General features: G+C 27.9%; 1 protein-coding gene across 1 annotated transcript; it reads right to left on the reverse strand.

Annotated features, from left to right (window-relative positions):
* LOC135928312 (uncharacterized) lies at positions 1-24,602 on the reverse strand. Its single transcript, XM_065464754.1, has 4 exons — positions 24,036-24,602; positions 1,067-1,283; positions 303-436; positions 1-43 (listed from the first exon to the last, which is right to left on the reverse strand). The coding sequence occupies exons 1-4, from the start codon at positions 24,260-24,262 to the stop codon at positions 19-21; spliced, it is 603 nt and encodes a 200-aa protein (XP_065320826.1). The 5' UTR covers positions 24,263-24,602; the 3' UTR covers positions 1-18.
* Between the last annotated feature and the right edge of the window lie 796 nt (positions 24,603-25,398).

Consider the following 25,398-nt stretch of genomic DNA (forward strand, 5'->3'; position numbering starts at 1 on the left):
CTCGCATGGTTCGGCAATTCAGCTACTACCAAGATGAGAACGACTTATTTTATATATATAAATATTCAATTATTTAAAAATTATTTATTGTAATAATAATAAATATCATTTATTTTTTTTAAAAAAAAATAAATAAAAATATATATTTGATAATCGCGTTCAAATTTTATCATTTATTAATAGTGTCACAGCACAATACATTGTTTCATTTTGACTTTCGAGATCATTTTAAAAAAAATTTTATACAAAGGTTTCAAAGCGATTTATTCTGGGTTTTTTAAGAAAAAATATATATGTATTACGTTGAAGAGTTATAACCCTCCTTCATTGTTTGAACGATGAAATTAAAAGCTTTGGTATAAATATTTTGTATATTGTCGGTATATCTGTCCTGCAGCGTTTCTCTGATCGCGCTTAGAAATGGTTCTCTGAGTTTCTGAATATAATATAATATATATATATAAAAGATGTAAATATAACTTATTGTAGTTATCCCCTTTCTATCATGGTATTGACTGGCCATGTCAATGCTCGAATTCATTTCTTAAAACAGCTGGATTTACAGTGCCTTAATATATAATATCTATTTAATGTATACCATACTTAAAACAAAGTACAAGGAGTGATTGATACCTAAAAGGCTAAATAGCCTTAGGCTAAACATAAAAAATAAGTTCAGACTACACCATGTTTTTTTCTTTTAAAGCGCAAATAGATTATATAGAAAGGTATAAACCTTTGTGACTTTAAAAAAAAATGAACTATTATATCTAGTGTTGTTAAATGGCTGCTCGATACTTAATATCTTAGCCAGAAAAATATGGCCTAAGACTAGAAAGTTAGTTAATAGATGTCCAAACCCTGTGCGCTATCTATGGGCAAAAGATTAAGGCTTGCATAAGAACTTTCTGGATAAAATATTGAGTTAGCCATTTATTATAAAAAAATAGGATCGAGACGTTTAACAACACTTTCTTTCTTTCTTTCTTTCTTTTTTCTTTCTTTCTTTCTATAAAGTGAAACAACGAAACAAGCATACAAGTAATATAATATACATATATAATACCTCGAAATATGTGTCGTTGAAATTATGGAATTGACGGTATGAATTACCCAGGGCGAATAAAAAATCGACAAATTTGTCGTAATCCTCGAGGAGTAATATGGATTTCGAAAATCCTGACATCATCGAGTCAGCTGTGGTACAAAGAGCGTTATCTTTATCTTCTTCTTTGGCGTTGGATTTGATTATTTCTTCGAATTCGGGATTTTGTTTAATTAATCTTTATATAGATATTTTTTTTTAAAAAAACGAAAATTAAAATAAAGTATTTATTAAATCGTTTCTGTCACGGTTAGTTGTCATTAAAATTTAAACTTGAACATGGAATATCTCAAAAACTTCGCAAATTATGGATATACTAATAGAAATAGTATATATTTCTATAATATTATGATAGCAACAATGCGCGCAAAAACAAGCAATTTATGTCGATATCTTGTAAAATTGTCTGATATTTATATGGTATAGGTCAAAAAACCATTTTTTTAAATTTGAAGATCTGATGTTACCTAAATATTGTCAGAGTTGATCAGATCCTCCGTGAAAAAAATATCTAGATGCAGATTATATTTAATAAAAAAAAATGGATTTTAAATACAGATAGTAGTATATCTTATTCAACTTTTTACCCTGCTTTCATAGTTATCGAGAATTCGTGAGATAATACAAAATATGCTGTATTTTTATATTCATCACACAGGCAAATTTTTCATACCTCTTGAATTTGCGCTAATCGTGAATTAAGGATTAGGTGGTTTAGAGGAAGCTATATAGAAGGCTAAACAGACAGCTGTCTAGAAATAATCCGAGCGTTGACACGGTATTAAAGCTTTTTTTTTAAATAATGTTACCAATTGGATTTTAAGTTATCAATAGACAATAAACTATGTTAGCTCACAAGGCCAAAAAAATTTAAGCGTTTAAGAAATCGTTATTAGGAGTCATCATGTTCCAATTCCATCCCCTTTCGCAATGTTCAAAAATAAAAATTCTGATCACGTGAGGAGTAATTAAGCGACAACCAAAACAAGGCGAATTATATATTATGCATTAACCTAACTCATACCAACATATAATATTTACCTAGTGTGGCAGATTTACATTTATTTAATATTATGCCAATAATAATTTACGCGTGTCGTAGAATTTATATTTGCCGTATGCCAATCAAATAATTTATTCTAATGTTTTAAAGTATACTATATTAAAGGAATGAATCTGCTGTTTATTTCGCCATTTATTTTGTTGATTTTTAAAAAAGAGTATATTATCATGAAATATATTTGTAATTAATAAAGATGACATTTATTAAAATGCATTTTTCAAAGCATTTTTGTAAACAAATCAGCTGGTAACACGCCATTATAGATTCGTATATAATCTTTTTTTAAAATATTATAAATGAAACTCTGAATTTTTTTTTTAAAAAAAAGTTTCAGAAAGTTTTACTGTAAATTGATTATACGGGAAACCAAAATGGCGTACCAACAGCTGATCTATATTGATACACATTTTAAATGAATAGATGACCAGTCTAGGATTATTATTATTATTATTTTCATTGATTGACATTAACATGATTCCCAGCTTATAATAATTTCTTTTATTTAAATATCAAATATTATTATAATAAAAACAGGTATCCAACACTTTTCAGCTAGTCGGGGCTGAATAAATAAAAATATTTTGCTTCACAAGATCTGTATTTCCGAATTTTTTTTTGAAATGGCCCTCCAACATTTTGATTGATGGGGCTGGAGCATAGAGACCCCAAAAGAAGGAAATAGTCCATATGAATAATTTAACTAATGAGATGACAATTCGGCAGCAAAATCCCTAAAAGGGTCTCGAGGTGGCACAATTCAATAGTGCAATTAACTTTCCAAACTAATTTTACATAAATATAATCAGCGCAAAAACACTAGGGATTTGTATATTACTGCCTTCCTGGGGTTAGGCCCCGTAGAAAATATCCTTTTTCTAATCTCTTATTTTTTTGTAGGAATAAATATCAGAATTATAAAATAAATTAAAAAAAAAATTATATAGTATATACATATATCAGGATGAGAGTGTTTGAAATAAATCATATTTTTGTAATAAATTTATATAGAGAAATTAAGTATCATAAAATTAACAATTTATATTTTTAACGTAAATAACATTAAAAATAGAGGATAAAAATAAATATTTCGAGATGTATATATATAGGACCCCTTCTAGCTTGTCTCAGGCTAAAAAAAAAATCGATTTTTGCAGTTCTCTTACCCTGGATTATATATTTATTATTACGTTTCTAGTAGTTACATAAACATCCATATAGCCTGTAGAGAAAAATCAAATTCTCCCAATTATTATATTTACCTATTGTTGATTATTTCATTCCTATTCAACAAAACAAAAAAAAATAATCATTTCATAATTTGATAAAAATATGAATGCTTAATTAAAAATTTTGATACTGGAAAAATTGGATATTAGTAGACATGTTTATCAATATTTTATTTTTTTTTAAAAAACCCCCATTAAAAAGCAAAATTTTGCCCCTTTTTAGTATATGAAAATTTAGTTATCAATTAAGAGGCGACACTATACAGATGGTAAATAACATGCGATACACTTACCTGCAATATTTTAATAATTCTATTAATAATTCATGTGTAATAGTGATTTTGGTCATCATTCAAAAAAAAAACACAAAATGTCCCGTAAATTATTTTTAAGCACATTTTGGCGTTGTTAAATTTTTTAAATGTGTTTATATAAAAAATTATTATATCGTGATATCCTTGTATACCTAAGAAAAAAAAATAATCATCTTAGAGTGGCGGGTTGTCTTGGAGTTTAGATACCTTGATTGAGACACGTCTCCTCATTCCTGCTTCGATCCTAGCTAAGGCCAGTTTTTTCATAATGAATATCCCCGAAAAAAGTTAAGATTAAAAATCGAGAGTTGAAGTGGGTCATATGTTAGCGCTTCAATTTAGTGTTTGTTAAGACTCGATTTTTTAAAAAAACGTGCCGATTGGAAATTTTAGCAAAAATATTATCACGTAAGCCTGAAGATTTTTGCTTTCAAGATGGCAGAAAGGTTCTGAACATCTGTTTGCCCAAATCTTGAGGAAAATATTAATAGGGGACATTTTAGTAATCCACCCGAATTGTGCCGTTTATCAACACTAAACAACAAACTAACATGTTAAACGTTTATAAAAACAAATTATTTTGTTTTTCGATAAAGATATAATTGGAAAACCCACATACAAACTAGGGGTCTGCATTGGGCCTGTTTTTCAAAATATCTTAGACATCGGGCGGATAGCGGGTGGGTTATAACTGGGCGGAAGGGCGGGTTAAAAAAATTTCGTAACAACAAAACGCCCGTTGCAGACCTCTAATACCAAAACTTTAAAATTAATTCAAATCACGAAAAAAAAAGTAAATAAAAGTCTTCAAGAAACTGAAGGAAAAGGAATGTTGTTGTTTAATGTCTAATTTTTTTTTTTTTTGGATAATATTAATGAATAACAGTAAAAGTATAACAATAAATTATATTCTATTATAAATTAAATAAATCGCAAAAGATACTGAAGGACCCGGCAAATGAAAAAAAAGAGATAGATAAACAAAGCAATTGATAAATCGATAAAGTTGAGATGAGATTGTTAAGCACAAGTTAATAATTATAAGTTAGATTAATTAGAAATGTCATTATATATTTTTTTAATTATTCATGAAATCAAATTTATTTATTGCTTATAATTAAAGGTATAACTATATATCTAAAAAGTATAAAGACAATTATTAAAATAAAAATATCATTAAAAGCTAACTATAAATCAACTATAAAGAGTCGATATAATCCATTATATTTTGAGATTTAAAAAAAAAAATTATCAAATTCTGAGTATAATCTTTCGGAACGAGGTTACCCACGAAACTTAGCTTAAAATAGTTAGCCTCGTGAATAGCAATGGTTGACCTCTACCTCAAGAAGCCTTCATGGAATTCCTTAAGTTTGTGAATCTGAGAGCCTAAAACCTAATTTTTAGTAAGCGCAATGCTCAAGCGATGCGAAATAATAATAGATAAAAATTTATAAATAGGGAGCGTGTCGTATATTTCCAAAAATTATCATAAAGGTGGCGAATCAGCTATGATTTTGGCTAGCGATTAATTTAGCGTCGCTTGAGAAAGTAGCGCTTACTATGATAGGTTCTCAGGGATGAATATATGGTGATCCGAAATTTAGGGAAATTTAACGATTTTTAAGTCATATTTTTTCTCGAGAATGTTGAAGGTTAGGAAGACAATGGGTAAATATAAGATCAGCTAAAGGGAATTGGCCCCTTCTTTCAAGGAATTTGAGAGATCACGTCAGGATGTTTTCCATGTGTTCTGGAAAGACCGGACGGTTCTAGAAATACAGTATTTGAGCAAAACTAAATGCTTGTAAAGAGTTACATAAATTGTATCTAATGCCAAGATTATAAGAGCCGCAATCAGAACAGTATCGTCCATTTACATATGACTGGAGAGCAGCTGCTTAATCAGGTGTAAGGAAAATTAACGAAAACGTATAACATTTTATTTATCAGATAATAACCATATATTTCAATTTAAGGTATATAATACTAAATTTTAATTGCCAAAAAATATGGTATGAATATCTTTTTTGCCTTTTAATATTATGAATTTTTTTGGATAGTTACAAACGGTAACATCATACAATATTATATCCTTTTATATATATATATGTATAACAAAATGGATATATTATTTTTGAATATAATAATCTGAGTGTTCTGCCAAGTAAATATTTTCCATACTTTTTAATCCTTCATAACACAGCTGGGGCCTTTGCGGATAAAAAAAATATGTTTAATACTTAGAATCCTTTAGATAATAATCATCCGAATCTCTCAGTAACTATATAATTTGTTACTTGGGGTGCATATAGACTCCACCTGTGATCTTCAAGGTTTTGTCTTCCATCTGTGATATGCAATGTCATATATTATATTTTACCAAGACTGTTGATTTATTCATTATTATTTGAAACTCTAATTTTTTAGAGTTAGTTCATATGGGAAACTAAAATGGCGTGCATCAGCTGATTTCTTATTAATACATATTTAAATAAAAAGTTAATGTGTTATTACATGTCATTTGTCATTGGTGGGTATGATGAGTTAAAAACGGGTATTAAAAATATGTGAAATCGACCTATAGGTATTAAACTATTCATAAGAAAATGAATCTGAAATTCAATATTGTTTATCAAATAGATATAGCTCATTTAATCTATTTCGTCATGGAAATGAAGTTTTCTCAAAAGTTTATGTTAAATTAAAGATATATGCAGAAAAAAAATTTAATGAAATTAAACATCCGATAAAAACGATTACTCTCTTCTCTTCTCTTCTCTTCTCTTCTCTTCTCTTCTCTTCTCTTCTCTTCTCTTCTCTTCTATGCAGTTACAACAGTTGATCCTTTTTAAATTTCTATTCGTCTATTTACAATCACATGACCTTTCAAATTAGACGGGTTTTGAATGAAACCTAACATTTTATTAAAACCCCATCGTTAATGTACCTTAAACCAATAACCCTATTCATACCGTTATTTAACCCTCTCATCCAATTAAAAAATTCCCTTCAATTGAACATTCCATGGAGTTGAGATATTATGGGTTAAAAACATAGTATAGGTAATCATTTATTATACAATTTGTATAATAGTTATAGCGTGCCAGGAGAATTCCTCCCTTAAAAAATTACATCTCCATTCTTTTTCTCCCAAAGACAATATATATAAGAGTCATCTGCATCTGTCCCGTTCCCAAACAAATTTTTTATTTATCCTGAAGAGCCCGACCAAAAATAAAAATTATTGGTACGCCAGGACCGGTCCGAATATTTTTGTAAAAACTTTTAGCCCCGACGACCGGTAAAATTTTAGGGCTGATCACGTGGGGCACCGTAACTACGAGAGGGAGGGGCCATTTAAATCCTCCCTCTAAAATTGCCCTCCCCCTCTCACCCACGTCCAATAAAATATTATAAATTTTGCGTTTTTTGCCATTTTTATAAACTTAGAAGTGAATTTTAATTTTATAGAAGGAAGCAAAAAAAAATCGATTACATAAATTAACTTTTATTTTTACATCTATTTATCATTCTTTTTATATCAATTATTATTAATTTTAGATCAATTATCAATAATTTTCCATAAATTATGCTCAATATTACATAAATTATGATTAATATTAACCTTATTTCGTCATTCCTAATTATTTATATAATGATTATTATTGATAATATCGCATATTTTTTTGATTATTAAATTTATATTCTAATTTGCTGATTCAATTACAAAAATGATGAAATGTTTATTAGCTTAAAACAAATGATATTTACGAAAATTGACAAATGATTACGGTGACGATAGTCAAAGGAATTTTCTTTTTTAAATCATGTTAGGAACTATAAGATTCTTTAATATACAAGGAGTTCCTAGAAAACAACTTGATAAGGGCTAGAAATAATCTTCTAGGTATCAATTTTGTTATTTTTAAAAAATTATTATTTATTAAAAATAATATCATTGCTAAAAGCCCCTTTAAAGGAACCGGCATCCCATATTCCTTAGAACCCATATCATATGTAGTGTTGATAAACGGCTAAATTTTATCCAGAAAAATATTGAGCAAGCTTGAAGATTTTGCTCAAAGATGGTACAAAAGTCTAGACAGCTATTAGCGAAATTTGGAGGCTTAAGCAATTTTTTCCTGGCCTAAATATAGAGTTAGCCGTTTTTTGAAAACGCTCAAAACGAGCCGTTTAACAACACTAATCATATGGATGGGTAATTGCATTGGATGGCGGAATGCCGTGACGGGTTGACTTTGTAATATTATTTTTATTATCTATGTGATGGGGTAAAAAAAATTAAATATATTCAATTTATTATTTTTTAAGTAACGAGTAACGAGTTACTTTAAAAAAATAAATAAATAAAGAATAACGCGTTCCATTTTTCGCAAGATAACGAATAACGGTAACGTGTTCCTTTTTTTTCAAACGTAAAGCGTAACACGTTTCTTTTTCGAAGGTAATGTTTACTATAAGCTAGTTTTTTTTTTAAATGTTATTTTATAAATAATTTACGCGGCGAATTTTATTCCCGCTTTTATATAAAATGGTTTTATAAATATTTGAAAAAAATAAAATGTAATGTAATGTAACAGGTTGAAACTTATTTAAAAAACAATATAATAAATTTTTGTTATAATTTTAATTTAATTTAAATAAGTTTATTTTCTGAAATTAATATAATACATTATCGTCAATGTGTTTTTATTTCCCGGAAATGTGTTATTTTTTACAACCTTATATCATTTTTTGAGCGCTTCGGGAAAAATATTCTATCATGTTTGGAATACCCATTTTATGAATTGTTAGACAATCTTGCCGCTAACCTTTGGATGGATCGTTTATAATTTATATAAAAAAATATCATATAAATCATATCAAGTGTAAAAGTTCTTGGAAAAATTGTATGAAATTTCTAGGGGGTAAAATCAGATTTATAAATTTTTAAAAAGCGCGCTCAGAAAATGATTCGAAGTTTAAAAAATAACACATTGCCAGCATAAAAACATATTGACATAAACTAGAAAAATTATAATATCGAAAGACTAAACACATAATCGCACAATTTAAAAAAAAAACATACACAACATATATTAATGCTAAAAATAATCATCTTGTGTGATGGGGTCACCCATGAATCTAATATTATTAGCTATGTGAATAGCTATGTCAAGCCCTTTGTTTCAAACAAAAGCCTTCACGAGGTTCGGCCGTAAGTTTATGAATGTGAGAGCCAAGTTCCTTGAAAACATTTAAATTAATTAACTATGTAGAACGAAATAGATCTTACTTAACCGGCGATGGTTGGGGAAAAGAGGGGTGGGACGGTGGATTAGAGTAAAGTATGCCCAAATAATTTCTACCCTAGAAAAATCCCGGGCATAGGTCTATGCCTATATAGTGCCCGCAAATTGAGCGTTTACGTTTTGCCGAAATTTTTTAATGAAAAAAAACGTAACACGTCCCTTATTTAAATTGAGGTTGCCTTTTTATTAATTATCCGTCGATTAAAAATTTTAAATATGTTCTATAAAAAAAAGGATTTGTCTTCAAAAATTATATTATCGTCTGCGTTTTTGTTTCTTTTAATTTCTAAACATTCCTTTTTAGGATTATAAAAGTAAGTTATTTATGTTACATTTCTATATAAAATTACAAAGAAAAGAATAAAAAAAAAGTAATTGAAAAAGCAAACCTATTTATGCTTTTTTTTAAAATGGTTGCTAACGCTAAACGGTAATTTCACCAATTTGCATAAGGCCATTTGAAACGCATTGTCTGTTTGCGGCATTTAAAACGCTCAATTTGCGCATTCGGAAAATTTATGCTTAAGTAATTTAGAGTAAGTTATTATTCTAACACGTGCAGAAATGCATTTCCGGTAGAATTAGATATATATTAATTTTTTAAAATTTTTAGCTCATAAATGTTTTAAAATTGAGAGATTGAATCCTCACACGTGATAAGTAGTTCTAAAGTCAATTTGCGTAATTACCAGTATATATTAAAAATAAATTGAAGAATGACTCAAGAGTTCGTGTTTTAAACCATCCGAAATTTATAGGATTGCTATTCTATTTCTAGTATATATTTGTAATATCATTCATAATTTTAATATCGTAACAATTTTGCGTATTGACCGATTACGCGATTTAGCTGCAAATATATGCCCGTTTCATTGATGAAGGAAGGTATTCTTATTTAGCTTTTTTTAAAGCCAGTTAGGAAATGGGAGAAGGCGGAGATTAGCTTTTTAAAAAAACTAACATTAACCAGGTCTAAACTAAAAAAAAATGGTCTCTATCATTAAATAGAGGCTCAACTTAGAGATTTAAGACTTTTTTTTAGGCTAAGATCCTGATCAAGCTATATTGGAGTTGGAAAAAGTTAGAGTGATTTAACAACAACCAGCAGAGATAGGTATAGAAAGGTGTTTGAAATTAAACCTTAAGATGTACCATAGATATTATAAATAAGTACAACAATTTTTTACAAATTTAATAGATTAGATAGAAGGTGAGAAGAAATTAAAAGGTTCAGTAAAGTACGTGTACTTAAATTGTACTTAATGTACTTCAGATTATTATTTTTTTTTAAAAAAAAATGCCTTAAAAAAAATATCTTCAAATGTAAGTAATTTTCAGTTGAAAATGATGAAATATTCTATATATTTCTTAAAATATTTGGGCATTTAGGTAATTTTGTGAATTTAAAAATAAAACAAAACACTTTATATATATATTTCCTATAAAAGATTGGATTGTAATAATTAAAAAAAAAAAATTGAGAGTCTATGTTTTTTTTTTCTCTCCTATCGATAAAAAGGCGAAATGCAATCATTACCCCGTTATTAGTGTTGTTAAACGGCTGCTAACTCAATATTTTATCCAGAATAATACTTAAGCAAGCCTGAAGATTTTGATCATAGAAAGAACAAAGGTTTATGGCTAAAAGGTTGAGTAAACCGTTTTAAAAAAAATTGGCTCAAAACGAGTTGTTTAGCAACACTACCCGTTTTCTACGTAAAAATATCATGAAATTTTCTTGGAATATAATTATTATATTTAGTGTGTGTTAAAATTGATAATTTTTTTTATGATTGGAAAACGATATAAATTTAACATAATTATCGGCTACAAAAAACTATTCTGAAAACTTCTGCCCAGAGCGTAAAAATTATTTTCAACGATTCAGGTCCTGCCCGAAAATCTTGGGTCTTGGCTGATCCTCCAAATCAGGGCTGAAATCAGTAATTTCCGCTTTTTGGGGTGGAATGGAATCCATTTTTGAATTGTAGTTATTTCGATCATTTTCATTCTGGTTTCTTCTTCTCGTGCCTTAAACTTTTTAAAACGCTAGTAATAGATTCGTCATTTTTATAAATGGAATTCGTAAACAAGCAGCTTAGAATAATGAATTAGGCGTTATGTATGCAGAATCTCGTAGTAAAATTGTAAATTTGTTTTTTTTACTGGGTATTATTATAGTCATAATCATAATTTGTGTAATTAACATTTAATTTCCCCTCCCCTCCCTCAAAAAATACAAAATTCGAAGAACCGATCCCAATACAGGAGTTTTTGTTCCTGTATGTAAGCACAACAGAATGGATCCCTTAAGTGAGCGTAAAAATTTTGCTTAAAACTTTACCGAACGGGTTGCGAATTCGAGATTCGCGATTTTTGTTTAATTACGATTTTAATGATTATTATTATAACTATTCGAGGGTCTTTACAAATTTACCTTTTTGTCGAAGAATAAATATTTACCATAATAAAATACTAACACGCGTGAATGAACGATTTGAATGAGTAAAAATAAGTTATTTGTGAGTAAAGTTGTTAAATAGCCTCAATTTCAAGCCGATTTTTTATTAAAAAAAAAGGCTATATCTCAATATTTTAGTCAAAAAAAAACATTTGCTGGAATCTCGAGAATTTCGCTTAATAGAAGTTCCAAAGCATAATCTTCAGGCTCGACTAAAAATTTTTCTGGGATAAAATAATTAGGTAGCATATTTTACAAAAATCGACTCAAATTGAAAGTCGTTATTATAATCCCCCTCATTTATAGTTAGAGCGAATACGCGGCGACGAATATAAAATACGTTGTAATATTAGTATTCTCTGCCGCGAATTTCACGCTAAACCATGAATGAAAGGGCGAATACGTGAAAATATAACAATAAAGAACTTTGGTAGAGGAAAAGGGGATGGGGTTGGTGAAATGAATTATAATAATGAGCTACTGAATGAAAAATCTAGAAATTATAGAAGGAACTTAAAGAGGGTCACAAGATGCCCCTCCCAAAAAAAGCAATAGGAAACATTAGAAAAGGCTTGAAATGATTTTGTGCTGCTCTCAGAAAATTTACTGACGATTAAAGCTAGGATGCCGGATGACATTCCTATAGAAAAGTTTTAAAGAAAGAAAGAAATTATTTGCTCCTCATTTACAAAACAAAACAAAATAAAGGAGAATGTTTAAAAACAAAATTGTTAATAATTAATTGTATTGTTAAAACCGAGTGTTCAGTAATGGTTACAAATACCGTGGAGTTTGCTATTTACCACTAAAAAATGTCTACTCTTCTTACCATTTATGGGGACTCTGACCTTAAGGTTAATTTAGGAAGTTAATTGCCTAATTTCCTTGAAGAAAGTAGATTCTTATTGATAAAGAAGAAAAAAAAGTCATAAATATTCAAAACACAAAAAAAAATAATAAATTAATCCACCAAACCTCTAACACTAATTTATTTGTTTTTTTAAAAAATTTTTGCAGAATTACACTATTTCAAAGTTTTTAGCAAAAATGAATCCACTTACGAGATTAAGTTAAAGATAAAATATTTGAAAATAATTATCTCGTTAAATTTATATTATAATCTTGCTTGCTAGTGTATATACATATTTTTTTTTAATATAAAATCAATAATTTCGTAATTATATTTAGGTTATAATATAAAATATTATTATATAACAGGGCCTTAACTATAAAATTTTTGCTTGAAGATAGAGAGCACTAATGGAACGGGGGGGGGGAGTATTCCGCTCCGAGTGCTAATAATACATTCGTCATCATAGGCATGCGTAGCCAGGATTTTGGTGGTAAAGTTATAAAAATTCTAAAAAAAAATTTTTTTTTAATTTTCCATTCAAATTCTTCTTTAGAGTATATTGCATTCATTTTCATGTTAAAGAGGGTGGGAAGAGGGCGGTGGAAGGGGACCTGTGGGGGTGAACGGATTTTCTAAGAGAACAGGTCTAAAGGGAAGGGGGATTTCCCCTCCCCTATGACTACGCCGCCTAATAATCGTCATTCTATAAAAATGGGATTCGCCAAGATGATGTTTGGATTTATTATATGAATCAGGTTATTTCGGTAATGCTGTTAATTATAATAAAATTATAAAATAAAATTGGGTAAATTTATAAACATAAATTCAAAAGTCTTATTTATATATTTATTTTTTTTAAAAAAAAAAAAAATTTTAGGTCCAAAAAATTATTTGGCACCCAAATTCCCCCCAGTTATAACCTCGTATAAAATCGGTGTTTTATCATTTTTAGGGACTCGCATGCGCGCATCGCTAGATATCTTTTAAAAATAGGTAAGAAATTGCGCGATCCGCTGAAATGAATTTTAATCGCGTATAGATTTTTTTTATAACGAATTTAAAACAAAGGTCATATAAAAAACAATTAATATAAATTTTATCTATTATTTGCTTGATGGAGGAAAAAAAAATACCCAGCGATATATCGCATACGCTTCGACTATAAATAAGGTCGTAAGCATGTTAAATAGTTTTTAAAAAAAAATTGCTTTGCGTTTATAACGCCTTTTTAGGGTAAGCGCGATTATATCGCGGTATAGCTATTAGAAGTAGAGACGTCTACAATGAACGAATTTAGTAACCAGTTCGCTATAAAACCGGCACAAACCCGGCCCCACGGCCCGAACCCGGCCCGAACATAATGGGCGGGCTAATTTAAAAAATTTTAATTAAAAATATATTTTTTAAAATTTATTATTGAATTAATTATTTTATTTATTATTATTATTATCAAAATTTAAAAGGAAAAACATTTTTCATCAGAATTTTAAAATTATTAGTTTTTGAAAAAATATAATTGATGCCTTCCCTTTGCGAATTGACTCATGTTTGCATGCTATTGTATGTTTTTTTAAAATATTGTTTTCTAACATAATCAAATTTTATATGGCCCTTAGCTTGCCATTGCACATATACATGCTATCAAAAATTAAATGCCACTTTATTATTTTACTTTAATTGATTCATCTGATGCTGTCAGTCAAATAGCCCGATTTTGGGTCGATTAGCCAAAATAATATTAAACTTTCGAAGATTTGGCAAATAGAGGTTCAACCCTTTCTTCCTTTTCTTCCTTATCAAAATCTCCATGATTGACATAATATTATTTTTGGCTAAAATCTTTAAAACACTAGATTTCATTTTATCATTTATCTAATAAATATATCTCATAAATATTATAATTTAATTTTTTTTTATTAACCTTTTTTTCTTTTTTAAAAACTCTCTTTTAGCCATAAGAATTATCTCTTATTAAATTTGATTTATTTTTTTTTCAACAACAAAATAAATACCCAATAAATTAAGGCTAAAAAGAATACAATAAATCAATTGGAAAACTATTATATAACTAACTTTTTTTTGCCATAAATATTTTGTCGATATCTAAAGATTTTGATGACATTATATTTATATTCCCTTCCATTTGTAATTAGAAATTTATATTTTATTTTTTTTTTTAAAAAATGATTATTATTTATCCAAATTAAAAGTGTCGTTTAAAACAGTTCTATTTTTAAAAAATGGCAATATCAATATTTTATACAAAAACTGTAAACGCAAATGCCTGGAGATTTTGCTCATAGAAGGTAAGGAAATCTATTAACGATTTTTTTTTGGCTAAAATAATGGGTTTATATAGTACGCACAAATTGAGCGTTTAAGTTCTGCCGTAATTTTTAAATAAAAAAAAACGTAACGCGTCTCTTGTTTAAATGTAGGTTGTTTTTTATAAAATTAATATCCGTCGATTCAAAATTTTAAATAAGTTCTAAAAAAAAAAAGGATTTATCTGAAAATTATATTTATCGTCTGCCTTCTTAATTTCTTGAATTTCTTAAATATTCCATTTTAGGATTATAAGTAAGTTATTTATATTACATTTTTATATAATATCACAAAACGAATAATAGAAAATGTTTACGTTTTTTTTTAAAATGGTTATAACGCCAAACGGCAATTTTAACAATTTGCATGAGGCCATTTGAAAGGCATTATTTTGCGTTTTGAAAACGATGCGTTAAAACGTTCAATTTGTGCGCATGCGCACTACTTAACCGTTTTTAAGAAACCGAACCTTTTAACAACACTAATTCAAATCGTAAAAAACCATATCATACATTGACAGAAAATTTATCTTTTCAGGACAAATTTTTATGGGGGTGACAAGTAAAGACAAGCAAGTTATTTTTTTTTTCCTTCTTCAAAAAACTATTTCAGGTTAACTGATAACCTTCTTTTTTCTTCAAAACTATGGGTGGGATGAACCCGTGGGTTCATTTTATAATGAGCGGGTGTGCTTGTGGGGTTTAAACTACGCTAATTTTCAGACCTAAGATTTCGTATTCTTTTGTCGGTATGGAAAGGATGGGCTTGGGTATATATAATTATTTTCACATTTTCTCGCTTTTAAATCATTAAATTTATTTTAAAGAAGAGATAATTATATAGTTCTTTCAAAATTAGCATAAATAAAATTCTTGCATTTAAAGTGTTTTAAATAATAATAATTTTGTTATTATAATATATATTTATATAATATATATTTATATAATATATATATAGCAAAAAAATAAATTAATAAAAAAATTTTAGAATACTAAATGAGGCTTGGGAAATCTCTAATACACTAAAATTATCTTTTTTATAATAATTTTAAAAAGTATATAATATATTTTAATAAAACTTTTTAATCTATAAAAATAAAAACTTATTTTAAAATAAAAGAAAAGCTTTTAAATAAAACAAATTATATTATTTCAAATTGAATTTTTCGATATTTTTGGAATCTAATAGTTTATGAGCTGAAACGAATTTAAATCATTTGGAAATAATAATGAAATTATTAAGTGTTTTCTTATTAAAATTTTTGGAAAAAAATTTGGTGTTTTCATGATAATATTTTCTTTTCATTTTTTGCGAAATTTGGAGAGAAAAAAAAAGGCAATTTGAAAATAAAACCAAGGGTTCTTATTCTTATACTTGAATATAATTATAAATTATTATGCTGTTATGTATATAAAAAAATAAAACTTAGTATACTCCTATGCCAATAACCCTAAGAAGACCCCCCTAAAATAGTTTAAATATAAAAGTAGAGATACTGACTATATATATGTTGAATAAGAAGGATAACTCATCCCTATCCCTAGTGTTGTTAAACGACTCCGACAGAAAGATTTGGACCTCTAATCCACCAAATCTCGAGGCGCATATGTTATTTTTAACCATAAATCTTAATAGCACCAATTTTTTTAAAAATCGCTCCAAAAATGTAACTTTTTAAAAACGCAATTCCCTTCCTCTCCCCGCGTGTTACAGGATCCTAGATATGAAACTACGAATATTCGATTACTGAACAATAAATTAATCGTAAGAATTATTCGAATTCGTAAAATTTCAGATCATTAGAAAATATTTGAATAATTGGTAAAATATTCATCTTATTTTAATAAAATATGATGAGTGCAAGACTTGTCAATAAATCAAAATTCTATGGTATTAAGCGTATTGATTTTTTATTTTGAAAAGTCAACTAGCTTAAAATAATTTATTTCCTTTTCCAACACCAATTCATAAAATATTTATAAATTCTAAAATTAGAAACAAGACCGTGTGAAAGACAACAAATATAAAATATAAATAAATTTTTTTTAAAAAAATAAAATATATTCCCATTATTTTATTAAATAAAACATAAATATTCATTTTAAAAAATAAAAAATTGATTTTAATCAGGTAGGTAAAAAAAATTTTTTGAAACTGATTTCCGGTCAAAAAAAAGATGGTTCCGTTATCAATAGCTGAATTAGATTCCAAAAAAAACAATTTTTTGCCTTTTTGTGTTTTTTATATTCTTTTAAAAAACCGAGCGACTTGAATTTTATGAATAGTTTTTATCATTGTTAACCAGTGTTGTCAAATGGCTCGATTTGAGCAGAATTTTTAAAAAATGGGCTTACTCATTATTGTAGTATTGTAGCCGGGCGTAAATATTGTCTAAGCCTCGCGATTGTCACTAATAGATGTCCAAACCGTTGTGCCATCTATGAGAAAAATCTTCAGCCTTGCGTAATCTTCTTCCGGGTAAAATATTGAGTTAGTCGGTTTTAAAAATCGGCTCAAAATAGAGCCGTTTAATGACACTAATGCCTAACTATTACTATAACTATATAAACCTAACTTCAATTAAAACAAAAAATTTTTTTAAATAATGAGTTATACAAATTAAGGTTTTTTTTTTTAAAAAAAAACACAACTGTACGATAGGGTTTAACGGACCTTAAAAACTACTTTGCCTGCTAACTCAATATTCTAAGCCAAGATATTTCGATGATATATGTATAGACATTTGTTCCTTCTATGAGTAAAATCTTCAGGCTTGCGTAATATTTTCTGGATGAAATATTGAAACAATACTAATTCCAAGTAGCGTTGTTAAACGGTTCGGGCAAACTCAATATTTTATCCCGGAAAACATATGAGAAAGCATGAAGGATTTTAGTCAGAGATGGCACAAAGGTTAGGACATTTACTTGAGAAATCTCGAGATTTAGGCAACTAATTCCGAGATATATTTAATGGGCGCTACCGAAAACTCATCATCATAATTAACCTTCTTTTTTTTGTAATTCCATTTCTAGCGAGCACTGGAATACCGTTAATCGAGTTATTGAAGATTAATCAATCAATTATAAAGTAATAATAAATATCTCCTCTTAATTCTATTTAAAAATGTATATCGATTCACATATAAACGTAAATAGGCGCAAAATGCACGCTTAAATTATAATTGTCGCACAAATGACGCTTCAATAAAATATTCCTAATTTCAATAGTGAACAATAAGGATTTTAGGTAGTGTTAATAAATATTTTTTATAGGCTTTTTTGCTTTGTTTATACAATATAATTATATTACACAGGGGTAAAAATAAAAATTAAAAGAAATGCCTTATAGAAAAAAATTTTTAAAAAGGTGGTCGAGATTTTATATATAATGGTATACCAAACAACCAAATAATATCAAAATAATTCGTTAATTAATATTATTTCTTTTTCCTAACCCTTCGGTACTTTAAGTGGGATCTATAAAATCCTAATAGTTATAGCGAAATGTTGGCTTATTCGACTCAAATCTACAGGCGCGTGTCGGATAAAAATCGAAGAGCGAAGGCGTTTTAATTTATATTAGTTTTTCCTTAAAATTTTAGCTTGACATATTTTTTTTAAGAAAAACTCCTAGGCTATAAAGTGATAGTTTTCGACTAAACTTGGCTCAAATAGCTAGAAAATATAGTAAATACTTAACTATTAATAAGACCCCAAAGGAGTGTTAAAATTATAATATTAGTCGAAACTGGTAACTTTATTTTGATCTCAAATCTTTAGTTTGCTTTTCAATGAAATAACTCTTTATTGAATATATATCCCAAAAATTTAACCTGGCTAAGGTTTTGTAAAAATATATATAGACTCCGAAGAGAGAAAGAATAATTTTTATATATATCTGGTTTTAAACCGAACCTTAACTTTCAAATCTTCCTTCCTCCCTCCATTTCTTACTTCCTCCCTGCAATTTTATGGTCCGGACCTAATATAGGGGGCAGAGTATCAAGACTTCAGGTCTAATAAGGTATAAAACGGGAAATCAACAAAATATCGCATTTTTCGGGAAGAATGTAATTTTAAACACGTGTTCATGTCTAAGGATCATCACGGCCCGGTTCTAACCCGCTCTTGAATATTTTTTATCCCTGCCAGGCTAATATTTTACGCAGGTCGATAGACCCAATTTTTAGACCATGGTCTTTAATGATTTATTTTTAGCGCCTAAATTTGCATTATTCTTGGTTTTTTTAAAAAAAAAAAAAATTTAAGCGCGGACCGAAGGGCAAAAAAATCTGAATTCGAATAAAACAATTTTTTGTTTTTTTGTGTTTTTTTTAAAAAATATTTTTTTGAAAAACAGAGCGAATATATTAATTTAATTTTGGAATACAAAAATATGAACAATGTTTTGTGACAATAACTTATTAAATGATCGCAGAATGAATAAATTATCTTGTAAAAATCGTGGATTTACAAAATATCATAATACTCCAATGTCATGATGGCTGATGATATCAATAAATACCTATTAATAAAATTTTTCAATTTAAGTGTAAGCTAAACGGCTCGTTGTTAAACTCAATATTTTTATCCTGACAAAAAAAGTATTGCCTAAGCCTCTTGATTTTCGATAATATATATGTCTAGACCTTTGTTTCCTTCTATGTACAAAGTCTTCAGGCTTTTTGCGTAATATTTTTTTCTGGATGGATATATCGAGTTTAGCCGTTATAACAACCACTATTTTCAATTTATATTTCTTAAACAATCATTAAAAAAAAAATAATATATATATACAATCATGTTATTGAGATAATAAACTTAAAATTTAGTTGTTTTATTTCCCAATAATTAATTGAAAAATATTTTTTTCCAAATTAAGATTTTAAAAATAAAAAAATTATGTTATTGAATTTTCCATCATATTTTTTATTATTATCCCTTTTTTTTAAATCGATATCAATTAATATAGTTAACTCTTACATAGTATTTTATTATAAGAAATTTATTTTTTAAAGACACAAAATTTTAGACGACGACAAAATTTAAACCTCCTCAAAAATTAATTTAATCTAATATAATAGGAAATATTAGTTTAATCAGATAATCGATTCCTATAATTTCGCACGAAATTCGCGAAATTTCTTTCAAAAAAATTTTTTAAAAATAAAAAAATCAATAAGACTAAATATAATTATCGGGAATCTGTTTGATTATATAATAGTATTTCCTCATTCCTAAAACGGAAATTACAGATGATTCTTGGAAAAAGGGTGGTTCCGGTTCAGTTTCAATATTTGAAAATTTGTTACTATTCGTATTTGACGAATAATAAATTTATTATTCGTTTATTCAAAATAATTTATTGGATCAAAATTAAGAGAGGAAATTTTAACCCAAAAAAATATTTGCAGGGTTATAATAAAATGCAGAGGCATATTCGAATAATGGGTAATATGATGATAGTGATAGACAAGTGTCCCAGTTTATTGACATAATAGGAGGTGGGGGGGGGGGGTGGATGGTGAATTTTTTGAATATTTTGGACACAAACTTAAAGAAAAATAAAACGGCGGTAGCTAACAATATTTAAGCAAATTCCTAGGGCGGGTGAATAAAACCAATCCCCAGAAGATTCTACGGGTGATTCAGAAAATTTAACTAAGTTTTCTGATTTTTCGTAAAAATTTTAATTAAAATATGGATCTAAAAGTAAAAAATTATTGGCAAAATCTAAATTAGAAATTATTAAGTAGTTTTTTGTACAAGTTTTTATGCGATTAAATTAAAAAAATTTTAAAAAAACCAATTATGTAATTGTTAAATGTTAATACTTATAATAAAGTTATAAGATAATCATATTGTAAGGTTATTAAAATCATTTTAATTAGCTAAACATTTACTTATAATCTTCTTAGAAGATCATATTATTCCTTTCCTTAAAAAAAATAACATTTCGATTAATTGAAGGAAAAAAAAAAACATTTTTTTAAGAAACACATTAAGAAAAAAAAAATAGATATAATATATATTATAGTAAAATGTAATAAAATTTTGAACATTTTTATATTTACTTACTTTTGAAAACGAAAAAGATGAAACATGAAGGTATTTTATTAATACTGCAATTAATTTTTATTATTTTTTGTTTTTCTACATTAATTTAAATTAAAATAATATAATTTCCCTTTTGCTTAAAAAATTCAAACAGTGTTAGAAAAATTTTCTTCGTCAAAATCTTCGGTCAATTTTATTGAAAGAAAGAAATAAACCAAAGTTTGATGATGTAACCTAGAGGATTTTTAGGCAAATTCCTTGAACAAAAGAAGCCAAGGAAGGAAATTTATAAAAATATGTAAAAAAAAATTTTTTTAAGTTACCTAAAAATGTAACATGTTACTTTATATAAATAAAAGATATGGCTTTCAATTATATAACCAAATATAACTAAAAATTAAAATTATATTATATATTTTTATTTTAAATTTGCATTATATTAAAATAAAAAATCATATCCTAAAATTGTCGAAAAAGAGATATAAAACTAACGGGAATCAAATAGGAAGTTAGTGAAACATATGAAGCTACACTTGCCAATCATTACTTTTTGTATAAGATTCGTCAACTATTTATAGAGTGTCCTTATATTAATGTATGGAAAAATCTACATAAGTTGAAACTCCACGCATGGAACCGACCTCTTCTTCTAAGGATTCCGTCGATACAATCGGGACGGTGGCTATCATTTAAGCTGCAGGTGTAAAATTTTACAGGGAAAATGGGCGATACCTTATTCTCACTATCAAGAGTCCCTAGCTGACCCCATTGCATTAGAGACATGTTTAGGGAAGGAATACGTTATTCTAAATGGATGGCGTCACCAGATCAACTCCTCAGTGTATATATATTTTAAGGACAAGATTTTTGGGTGAGATTGCTTCTAGTTATTCATAACTAGACTCCTTATTTAGAGATAAAAAACATAATCTTCAGATTGCGAAGTCTAATATAGGTAATCAACGGACTCAGCAATCATCGATATTTCCCAGGACTTTTCTCAATGTAAAGGGATAGTCTCACAGATATGCTCCGTGTCTTTTGACAGATTCTCATAGATGGATGTTAGATTAGAGGTAATATGCTCCTTTGGCATGCAAGATGAGAGGTGATAAAGCCATAGGCGGATTAAGCGATTGAGAAACATATTCACAAGTACCATTTTTGGTTTGATAGTGTGTGTTGCAACCATAAGGAAACAAATAGAGATTTGTAATTCCTTAATAATTTTGGTTCTATAATGTTTTACTCACGGCGTAAAGGTTATTGGGCAAGTTTGAAGATATTATTGAGAAGGCTTGATTGCCGGTAAAACACACAATGGTTCTTCCATAGCGGAAAACTCTAGATGATCATCAACAAAAAGAGAATAATGTAACATTTTACAAGGCGACTTCTAATTCATCCGTCTTTTTTTTGAAGGGTTATTTGTAAATTATATTGTGTCTTAAAATTTTGGAATAATGTGTGACATAAGTCAGTCGTCATACGTAAAAAAAACACTGAGGAAAAAAAAATATTAAATATGAATATACTATATTCTTTGTAATTTTATTTTTTCCACTTTTATAAAAATTCTATTCTCCTTGTGTATGAAAAAATTATACTTTATCATTATTTTTTTTAGGACGAGATGTTTAGTGTATACTACTTTCCCAACGAATTACATTTTTTTTATGACTTGAAATAAAGATATGATGGACGTTTTACTGACTTTTAAATGCTACATACCTTTTCCATATTCACCCCCCCCCCATTCATAGAAGGTATGGTTAAGCCGTTATAAAACTGTGCAGAGCACTTAGCATTCCTGATTATTCGATAAATGCTAAGTAACTAGTTACAGTTCAAGTTAAATCCTTATAAAGATAACTAGTTATATATATCTATGTTATGTTACTTTAAATCTAAATTTTTATACAAATATTTTAAAAGTATCGCTTAAATTTAACCGTGTAACGCTTTGCTTTTCCGAGTAACTCCATCTCATTTAGAAAGTAAAGTAACAGCGGATTTAATTATAGTCATAGGAAAAAGTCAAGATGATCATATTAATATAACCTTAAACGTATACTATAATTTTTATTAATAATAATAATAATAATTATGTTAAAAGCTATAAGTAGTTCTTGGAAAAATAATCCTGTTAAGTAATCCCTCAAATAAAATCGATATTACGATAATACAGTTGTTTGATTTATAACCAGAGGTGTCAGTGTAATTGTTTATTTAGTGCCTTAAAAGCTTAATTTTTAAAAAAAATATCATGGGGTGTCCATAAAAATGATTTTAATTAATTTTGACTTTGCTCATTATTAATTATAACATCCTTCATTTGATTTTCCGGCTAATAAATACTTTAAATTTCACTTCAAAAAAAATTTAAAATAATTGGGGGGAAGGATGGGGTAAAGGGGGACCAAAAAAAATATAAAAGAAATTATAGGGTTGCGATTACTATTTGTCATTTCTAGGGGATGTTAAAGTACCGCTATAGTCATATTTTTTTTTACGCGTCTATTTAATTAATCAAGTATATTCCCAATTTGGAAACTAAAATTTATTTTTAGATAATTTGATGAGATTTTTATTTGTAAAATACCTTACACTTTGTCCCATTTTATTATCATCCAAATTATATGGGCGTTTGATTAGTTTGTTAAAAATCGAAGATTTCGTGCGATTTATAAATATGCTTAGGTTTGCCTCATACTAATTTGTTAAAAAAATTTTGGAGGGTCTAGTCACTGCCAAAGAAAATCTGAATGACCCCGACTCGGTGCCGCCGCCGCCTAGAACTTTTAGGTTTGAGAGCGGGGCAAGTAGGAGCCGCATTTTAATCGCGTTTTTTGATCATTCCTTGAATATGGCAGCTTAGAAAAACATAATTTATGTAATAATCAATGGTTTTTAAAATTTGCGATTCACTTTTAAAGTGTACGTGAAGAAAGGGCATAAAATGCAAAAAAAATCTCAAAAGCATTAAGTTAATTAAATTTTTTTAATATAATTATATTAATTTTTTTTATCTTGTTATATTATACCAAAACAGCCCAAACTTTGAAAATTGAATTCTCACGTTTAAATATACAAGAAACTATTGTTAGGAATCTCCATGAGTAATTTGCTCATATCCATATTATTATATAGTAATTTTTTAGGACCTGCAGACCCGCTCCGAGCACACGGGCCGGGCCGGGCCGGGCCGTATTTTAACCGAGCCAGACCGAGTCAAAATTTTTTTATAAAAATAAGGGCCAGCAATGCCGGGTCTGGGTCACTGATATTTATTATATTTTAAAGATAATTCTAACTTGTTGATCATGTGCATCCCCGTTTCCTCCATGTTCCGCGTTACTCCTTTCCAAGATTTTCCCGCCAAGAATATTTCTCTCCTAGTCAGGGGAACTCTAGGGTCGTTCATAGGCGGTTTGTCGTATATATCGTCGGCGTTTCCCGCGGCATTTTCAGGTTTTTTGTTAGAACCACTGGGTGGCTTGGCCGTTTCAACACCTTGGGAAGAACTTGATACGCAACCCATCGCGTAAATAAATTTTGTTTAAATAATGTTTTCTCCTTTATAGATAAATAGTATAGGGGAATTGAGGCCTTTTTCTCGCGGTTTTCTTAGTACATAATATGGCGGTTTGCTATTCGAGGGAAAAAATGGAAAGATAATATCATAATTGCTTATAAATAAGGTCAAAAGAAGCGATTTGGTTGATTGATATTATAAATGGTTAAGCACATTTTGGGGTGGAGATTTTATTAAAGAAGTATTGAATTACGCAATGAATTAATTCTCCAGGTATTTTCGAAATTTATTTGTTATCATAAAAATTAAGATTTTTTATCTTTTATAATTTAAGCCTTTTTTTTATATATTAATGTATTTTTTTTTAATTTAAAAAAAAATCACAGTTTAATTATTTTTCCTCATTTTAATTCTAATTTTTGAAAATAAATTTTTTTTAAAAAAAAAATTGAAAAATAAACGCATTGAATATTTTTTTTTATTTTTTTTTTAAATATTAAATTTTCTCTAAAGAAATAAAAATAAAATAAAATCGATAAATTAAATTAGATATTTATTATATTTTGACAAAAAAAAATATCTTTTTATAATAATATTATATTTTATTTTTTAAAATAAAATTGTTATTTATTTTGAAGTCTTTTAAAAATATTTAAAAAAATATATAAATGTTAATTTATAAAAAAAAAATTTTATATAACGTAAATAAGAAATTAATGAACGATAATAATTTTAAATAATTTGTTTAAAATCGACAGATGAGTTTTCGAATAAGCAAAAAAATTAAAATAATATTCATTATTTTATAACTATATAAGAACCATTCAATAAGGTAAACCATGCTAAAATCCTCAAAATATATAGACTCCCATTATAAATGAACTCTATCTATCCCTTCATCGATTTTAGGGGGTAGGAATAGTGTTGTTAAAAGGCTCGATTCGAGCCGATTTTTAACTAAGGCTAACTCGATGTCTTAGCCAGAGAAAAATAGTGCCTAAGGAGAAGAGAAGAGAAGAGAAGAGAAGAAGAAGAGAAGAGAAGAAGAAGAAGAAGAGAAGAGAAGAGAAGAGAAGAGAAGAAGAAGAAGAAGAGAAGAGAAGAAGAAGAGAAGAGAAGAGAAGAAGAAGAGAAGAGAAGAG

Source organism: Gordionus sp. m RMFG-2023, chromosome 4, assembly GCF_954871325.1.
Source record: "Gordionus sp. m RMFG-2023 chromosome 4, tfGorSpeb1-WG-v2, whole genome shotgun sequence".
NCBI classification, from domain to species: domain Eukaryota; kingdom Metazoa; phylum Nematomorpha; class Gordioida; order Chordodea; family Parachordodidae; genus Gordionus; species Gordionus sp. m RMFG-2023.